At 57.3% G+C, this 8,382-nt stretch overlaps 1 protein-coding gene across 1 annotated transcript in view; it reads left to right on the top strand.

The window, feature by feature from the left end:
* The first annotated feature begins 256 nt into the window (after positions 1-256).
* Positions 257-8,382, top strand: part of BAHCC1 (BAH domain and coiled-coil containing 1) — a 54,688-nt gene continuing 46,562 nt past the window's right edge. Inside the window, exon 1 of the mRNA XM_079903663.1 lies at positions 257-764. Coding sequence (XP_079759789.1) covers positions 583-764 — 182 coding nt within the window. The 5' untranslated portion in view covers positions 257-582. The remainder of the gene's footprint in view (positions 765-8,382) is intronic.

The following is an 8,382-nucleotide window of genomic DNA, read 5'->3' as shown; positions in this document are numbered from 1 at the left end:
GTGCGTGCGTGATGGCTTCGCAGATTTGGGTTTTTATCACCCAGAGGAGCCAGCAGCCTTTCGCCGAGGCGCCCTCGTCGCAGGGATCCGCGAAGGGGAAGCGTCGAGCTGTACGGCCGGGTTCCCTCAGGCTCCTCCGGGCGGAGCGTGGCCGGGACGGTGCGTGTGCGCGCGGGGATCGGGGCGGCCCGGGTGGCCAGCGCGCGCGCGTGCAGCGGGGAGACGCGCGGAGCTCTCCGGACCCGGCCGCCGGGCCTGGCCGCGAGGCTCGGGCCGACGGGGTGGGGGGCGGGCGGGGCAGAGACCCCCGGGCGAGCCGAGCCCCAGAGTCACCAAGTCTCCTCTGCTTGCCTCCGCAGACTATGGACCCGCACGGCGGCCGCCGGCTCGGCACGCGGCCGCCCGCCGAGGAGACCAGTCCGCCGGCGTGCTGACCGGCCCCGCCGCCGCCGCCGCCAGTGACCCCGGACGCCGCCTCCTCCGCGCCTCCCGCGCGCCGTCCGCGCGCCGAGCCGCCCCCGGGCCCCGGCCGCGCTGCTCCCGGGAGGCGGCGGCGGGCCGGGGCCGGGGCCGGGGCCCGGCATGGATGGCCGCGACTTCGCACCGCCGCCGCATCTGCTGTCGGACCGCGGGAGCCTGGGCCACCGCAGCGCCGCCGCTGCCGCGCGCCTCGCCCCGGCCGGGCCCGCTGCGCAGCCCCCGGCGCACTTCCAGCCCGGAAAGTACTTCCCGTCGCCGCTGCCCATGGCTTCGCACACAGGTCAGTGCCGGCCGGGTGGGCGCGGGAGAGGAGGCCCTGCCGCGAGGTGGGCACGGTCGAGGGTCGTACGGGAGCCTGCCCCTCCTCTCCTTGGAGCATTTGCGGAGAAGCCTTCGGTTTCATTTCCCTGCACCGGCACCGGTGGCGGCCCGCGCATCCTATGGGCGCCCCGAGCCGGATCATCGCGGTTTAGAACGGCCTTCCCCAGGGTCCCCCAGTGTCTCGGAGGGGCAGCCTCGGAGCCGGCTAAAAATAAAGCCTTTCCCCTCCTGCCACCCTCCCCCACCCCTTCCTGCAAAAGAACTAAATTCCGCGGAAACCTCATTTCTGCATTCTGCATTCTGCATTCACATCCTTAAAACATTCCGGGGCTGGGACAACGAGGCACATTCTGCGGGAACAAAACGGCCGTTGTGAAGGTGGGGGGGGGGGTGCCGCGGCCTCTCGGATTAGGGCGGTGTGTGCGCGGGGTGAGCGTTAATAGGGACTGCTGGTGTAAGACGAGCAAATCCTGTTTCTATATAAAGCCTTGAAGTGTCAGGGCGAGAATGGGTTTGCAGGGGATGCATTTGCTTTAACAAGTGCCTCTGGTATCCTGCTAAAGCCGGACAAAGCGTGGCCAGATCGCGGCCCAGCCCCGCGGCCTGCGCCCTGGGGGAGCGCAGCGCCGGCGCCGGCTCGGCTGGGGGCGGCGCGGGGGCCGCCGACGGATTTCGGTGCAGGCGAGTTCGCAGCAAATTTGCTCCAGGAGGAGAGAGCTGGGGCCGCCCTGCACTCGGGTCTTCTCCAGTTCTCTCCCGGAGAGCGCTGTTCCTTGGCAGAGCTGACCCAGGCCTCCAGAGCAGCCCCCGTCTCGGGTGGCTTTGATATTACTGTCGAGCCAGGTCAGAAGAGAAGCAGGGCCGGGCAGAGGGTGACGAAGGGGCCGCGATCTCGCCTGAGACCCTGGAGGTTACTGGCCAGTGCCGGCTGAGTTTGCAGGAAGCTGGAGGGGCTGCGCGTGTGGGGACCCGCTGGTCACCCTGAAAGGTTGGCTTGCTTTTGTTTACAGTTTGTTCTAAACATCAGAAATGTTGTTTGCCGCTTTTTTTGTTGTTGTTAATTTGGCAGTAACAGTTATTGCTAGCTTGATGAACTGTGAATACTAATAAAATTATATCTGCTTTAATGGGATTACAATTAGTGTGTGGATTAAAACGGATGGCAGAGTCAGGCTAAAAGGGAAAATGTCAGAAGGGAGGGCAGTCAGAAAGAAAAACATAAATTACCTAAAAAGAAAAAAAATACGAGAAATTGCTTGATTACTAATGGGCGTTTAGCATTTACAACGTGAGATACGAAAAGTTCGAGCACGCTGGGAGTAGAGGGGCTGGACTCAGCACTCTCCTGGAATCAGCCCTTCGCCCGCGTTTCCTGTTCCAGTGCGAGCCTTCTGCAAGGCTGCTTTTTTTCTCTTCCTTGCTCTTCCTTCTTCCTCTCCCTTGCTTTTTTCTCTTATAGATTTATAACTCAAAAAAGCAAAAGTACTTGCCTGGGCAATTGGTGATTTTAAATATCTGTCCTTGCTGTTCCTGTGGTTGTCTCTCCTGCCCCTGCATTAGACATGCTGCCCGCCCAGCTCAGCCCACACTGGGGGGTTGAGGTTGGGGGCTTGTGGTGGCAGCAGGGACAGTGCTACAGTTTCCCTAGCCCCTTCTGGCTGCACACACACACACACCCCGCATATGCCATACCCTCTAGCCTGGAGGGTACAGAGACCAGTCCAGAAGGGCCCCCGACACCAAGGCTCTCCCAGTAGTACACAGACAGGCTGGGGCTGTGCCCCCCATGGGGTGGGGCAGGGCCAGACCAGATTCCCCGTCAGTTCAGGTCACTGCTGTCTCTCTCGTCCCCATTCAACAGCCCACGGCCCTCCCCAGGCCCTGGTCAGCCGCCATTTCCCCTTTCTGTTCTTATATCCAGATGCCGGCACCACCGAGTCAGGTGGGAACGTGGTCTGGGTGGCCCAAACCATTGTCTTGTTCATTCCAAGTTTGACCACGTGGTTCTTGGATCGTAGGCCATGGAGGGTTTGGAGAAATTGGATGGGTGCTGGCTTGGTCTGTGTCCTTGACCCAGACCCTACCCACCTCCCCCATATGCAGGGTGCTCTAGGAGGCGCTGGAGGTCCCCAGGGCACCCTGGGGGGGGGGGAGCTGGAGGGCCACGTGTCCCCTGCTCCTGGAGGCTGTTTGCACCTCCCGGGGGACCAAAGAGACCTATTGTGCTTGGAGATGTTCAACCCATTTGTGACGGGAAGGCTGGCCTACAGGGCGTCCAGCTAGAAACATCTGCCGCTGAAAGCCTTTTGAAATTGCTGAAAGCCAGTATCTTGTATTGGTTTTAAAATATAGCTACATCAATTTTTTTTAAAAGGAATTATACCCCAGACTACTTTGCTTTGGTCTGTATCTGTATATGATCTAGTTTAAAAAGAAAAAGGTATAATTAAGTTAAAATATTTTTTGCATCTCTTGTATGGATTTCAAAATGGCCAGTTTGGCAGACTTTCTTCCCATTTTCGCGGATGGCCTCAGGTCCACAGGCCACGGCTGCAGCAGCCCATCCCGCCCCTCCCTGCACTGACTACCCTGCTGAAAGGAAAATTGCTCCGAGCTTCTTCCTATTTGTCCGGCTCTAACATGGGAGTAAGATCCAGCCACCGGAGATTGAGTCCCTGGCTTCTGAGGATTGCTCGTCCCTGGCACAGACACACGGCCTGGCCAAGGGTCTCCCTTCCTGCCCTCCGCCAGTGCTGCCCTTCCTCGTCCCCACCCAGTGCTTTCAAAATGTCAGCTTGAGGGACCCCGATGGGATATTGGGCTCCAGGGCTCCTTCCATTGTTTTTCTAAAACTGAAAGTGCCGATAGCTTTACCATCGGGCTGAAGGGTTTTATGGTAAAGTGCTGTTCCAGTAACCTTGTCACCAAAAGGTGTAATTAGAATGTTTGGAATCGTTATTTTTAGTGCAGTGTTAGATTTTGTCTCTAATACAGATGGTCCGGAGGCAAAGCTGTGAAATCTAGGGGAAAAAAAAGGAAAATCAACAACGCACCAACCCAAGATTTTTCATCAGCGCTACTGCCTGGAGCGATTGGGGATCGCGCCTCTCCTCCGAGCGCGTTTAGTAGGAGGCAGCCCGGCCTGGGAGAAGCCCAGTCCCCGCCCCCTCTTCTAGCCGGTCAGCTCCTGCCCTCCATCCTTCTCTGTACGTCCCCCTCAGGGCTGAACCTTCGAGAATCACCGGGTCTCCACCCGAGGAAGGCGGAGGAGCCGATCAAGTCTTGGTTTCAGCAATGTGACAGCGGGTGGGTTCTCCTCTCCGCCCCTTCTCCCGGCTTCTTTGGGGTGTAAATGGCCGGGCCTGGAAGCCAGGTGCCCTGGGCCTGCGGTTGTTGGGAGTAAACAGGACGGCACGTTCCTTCTGGTGGGAGAACCACAAACTTCTCTCCTGCTAACAGTGCTTCTGATTGCCAATCTCAAAAAAAAAAAAAAAAAGGAAAAGAAAAAGAAAAGAAAAATGCAGAGGAAAAAAAGATAATTTCTGGGTGTAAAAAGACCCCATCAAAGGGTCCCCCTCCCTCCTCATGGGATATTTTTTTGTAAAGGAAAAAAAAATACATTTTCGTAAATACCTCATTAACTCAGTGACACGGTGGAGTGTTTCTGCAACAGTTACCAACATTAAGTAGGTGTGAAAAGAGTTACTTTCCGAAGACTCTACCCATCCTGCTCTGTTAAGTGACAGAAGCAGACATCAAAGCCAAGGCTGCCCTGCGGAGCCAGGAATCCAGTGGCCTCGTGGATCGGCCAGGCTGTGGCCGCCTCGCCCACCCCAGTGAAGCCATTTTTGGAATGTGGGTTTTTTCTCAGTGGGGCTTGTACTGCCCCCATGTCTGATTTTTCCTACAAGGATATTCCTATAGGAATATCCAGGTCATGTGAGCACTAAGGCAAATTAGCCAGCGAGGCAGGGAGCAGCCTTGTGCCATCCCTCATCACCCCCAAACACTCCCGTGTATTCTTAGAAATCTCCCTCGTCTGCTGTGAGACTGGGTTCAACAGCCCGCACAGACAGGACAAAACGCACAGGAGGCTGTTAGAATAACATGGAGGGAGCTAAAAATACCCCTCAGAAACACACATAAAAAAGCCAAATCCAACAACAGAACGAGCTAAAAATATTCCAGGCTTTGGCAAAGAGCACAGAGTTAAATAAATTATACAAGAACCATTCATGGGAGCAAGTTGACTTTCTCTCTTACGGGAACTTGGTTCAAGCTAATAAAAATAATAATTTACTGGCCACTGAGCTTTGCTTGAGTTTAGATTTAATTGGTGGGGCTTCTGGCGTTTGTCACTTCTTGGCGATTAGTGGGCTTGCCCTGGCCTGGGGTAGGGTGGGGATGGGGTGCTGAGTCTGGGTCCCTGGAAGCAGGGCAGTGTCTCCCCACCAACCCGAGGAGCAGGGCCTGGGTGCAAGGGCAGGATGCCCAGGAGGCCAGAGGAGGGAGGCTGCAGGGGAGTGGTCAGGGAAGGCAGAAAAGAGGACAGGCAAGGCGCCGCTATTTTAATTTGATAAATGATCGTATACCTTTAAGAGTGTGTTTTAACAATCAAGATACACTCCAGCAAGTTGATAGGATGTTCGCTGTCAACTTACATATGTCATCAGCGGGGGCTGTGAGCATAAATAATGTGCGAGAGTGTGCGGGATGCGCTACAGCCTCTCCAGGAGCCCGGCAGGTAGCACCCTTGTCTCTCCTGCTGTCTGGGGGCAGCTGCCAGAGGAGGATAGAAGTCGGGGCACTTCAGGCAGGGTTTTTTTCCCTCTGGGGAGTTCCCAGGTCTTCCCACCAAAATAAGAGCTCCAGATGGCTTGCTCTCAGAGAGACCACTGCGGTTATGATCTGAGGCTGGAATCCAGCGTTGGCTGGTATCTTTTCAGGGAGCAGATGTCTTAAGTTCAGCCATTTCCCAGGAATGTCAAACTTCCACCTTGGAATTACAGTCAGGGTAACCTCCTTCGCTCTGTCCTCTTGCTTGCTCTTGATGAGACGCCCCTGGAAATCCCAGCAGGCCCTCCCAACTCCCAAAGGACTACACTTCCCAGAATGCTCCTGGTCTAGCTCCAGGGTCTGAGCCTGGGACCGGCCCTGAGCTGGGAATTCCCAAGCTCAGATAGAGTTCAGCCAGTGCCACTGGGAATGAGTGCTTTCTGGGCGGAAGGGGCCTTGGTTGCCACCTCCAGTAACCCCTTGCCCTTCCTCCTGAAAGAGGCCTCTGGGCCCTGCTTGGCTTCCTCCCTACCATAAATATCTGAATATAGGCCCCAAAAGATGGGAGCTGCCCCTCTGCCCCAGGGGCACCCTGTGCAGAGGGCAGCTGCCTTGATTGGCGTGGCCAGAGTCCCAGGGGGATTCCCACCATATGCCCTGATCCCAGCCCATTGCACGTGGCCTTCTCAGAGGGGCCCTGGTCACACTGGCAAAGGGTCAGCTTGGAAGGGACGTGGGGACTCCACCTGGGTGGCATCAGGGCATCTCTGCCTAGAGAGTCCCATGAGAAAACCCTGCACAGACTTTGGGGCAGCGCCCCACTCCCCAGCCTCCCACTGACAGGCGGCAGTAAACCCTATCAATGCCGTATTGACCAGTATCCACCTGGATGACTTTTGATGAACAGAAACCATCCCCCCAGGACGGGAGTGCTGCCCTAGCCCCTCTGGAAGGAAGGCCTAGCCCATCATCACCCATCCAGAGAAAGTTCTCACTCCTGCCGCTCCCGACAGCCTCCTGGAGAGGTGGGCACCCCTTGGGAAAGGCCCTCGTTGGAGGTCTTTGCTGGGACTTGCGCCACAGCTCTCGAGCTGAGGCCGACCTCAGGGCTTTGGGATGCAGCATGTACCCTGTCTGTTTGGCAGTAGGTAACTTGCACTGCAGGGCTTCCTCCTGCCTTGCCCGCCAGGGGATGGCTCCCCGGGGTTCCCCAGTCCCCATTAACCTCTGGGACCTCCTTTCTCCCACCAAAGACTCCAGATTAAAAGCAAACAACAAAATTACAACCAGCATGCACTGTCTAGAACATGTCCCCAAAGCCCCGGGCCACGCCAAGGAAGGTTCGGGTTTTGCAGCCCGCACTCCAAGACCGCTGCTCCGTCTCGGCTTTGACGCCCTGCCCGATGACGTTTTTATGGGATAATATACCATTTAGATCATGCAGGCCTATTTGTCAGTGGGCCGCCCCTGTTTGTTGTAATATATAATATTACTGCCTCCTGTGGCCCTGCCAGCAGCTGCCACTGGAGGACGGGGACCGGTCGGTGGGAACTGGGTGTGGGCTTAGAGGAGGTAGGGGGGCGCCGGGTGGGGGTTGCCCCCTCCCCGCTTATGGGATTGGTGTGGGTTTGCAGTAGGCTGCGGGCCTGGCGGAGAGGCATCCAGTGCCCAAGCTGGGAGCCAGCCGGGCTGGCATCTGAGGGCTGCTGCAGCTGTCCAGACGATTAGGTTCCAGATTGGATCAGCCAGGAAGCTTTTTTTTTCTTTCTGACCTAGGGTGGGGGAGGGGGAGGAGGGAATGAACAGGTGGGTTGGGTTCCCTGCCCCCTCTCCCCTCCCCCAGGGCCCCCAACAAAGAGTCCAGTGTTTTTAGATCCAAAGACTTTTGAGGCTGGGGAAGGGGGGACCCACTGTGTGCCTGGAACCGGAAGGAAAGTTCAAGCAGCCCTGCTTCATCTAAGTATAGGAACTTGGTTTCCTCTAGAAATTACCAGAAATGCAGGGAAGGGGCAGAGGATAGGTGTGCTGCTGAGAGAGGCCTCTGAGCAGTAGGCTGGGGTCCCCAAGGGTGGCCTGGGGTGGTGTCTTCTTGGGGAGCCTCGCCAAGTAAGACAGACCCATCAGCCACATTTTAGTGGCGGTTTACTAACTAAACCACGCTCTGCCATCTTCTTGGGAAGAGGCAGTCTTGGCTGGATCCCTTTGCTCCTCCTTCAGGGAAGCCAGAGCCTTTCTTCCCTGGGACTTCCTTCTGAAGGCAACTCTGGGGAGGGCACCATGGCCCCATCATCACAGAGCCAGACCAGGCAGGGCCCCCCACCATCAAGGCAGGCATGCTGGGAGCACAGCTGGATGGGGGTGAAAAGAAGGCAGTTTGGGAACAACCAAGGGGCGGAACCCAGGGTGGGGACGCGGTGGGGGTGTAAGGAAGGGGCTGCGCTCCCAGGCCGCTGTCCACCAGCATCTCACGAGCATCTCACAGCACCCTGTGGCAGGCTCCGTCTCAGCACAGGCATTGCTGCCTGGCTCAGCCCGTGTTCCCTTTGGGGGCAGAGGCACAGACCTACCCTGCAGACCCCAACGTCCCCACAGGCCCTCCAGGGCATTAACTGGCTGAGCTCACATGAGCCCACAGTGAATGGACACACGTCACACCTGCTCACGTGTGCTCACACCCCCAGGCATGTCCTTACACCCACACCTGCTCACACTCATGCAGACACTCGCTCACGGACACTCACAACTGGCCTTCAAGGAGTCACATCCCGGTTGGCCCCTGGGAGAGCCAGCCCGCCCCGCAGTCGG

This window comes from Stenella coeruleoalba (assembly GCF_951394435.1).
Source record: "Stenella coeruleoalba genome assembly, chromosome: 19".
NCBI lineage: Eukaryota > Metazoa > Chordata > Mammalia > Artiodactyla > Delphinidae > Stenella > Stenella coeruleoalba.
Note: the sequence above shows the minus strand (reverse complement) of the source record. Positions and strands in the feature narration are given on the sequence as shown.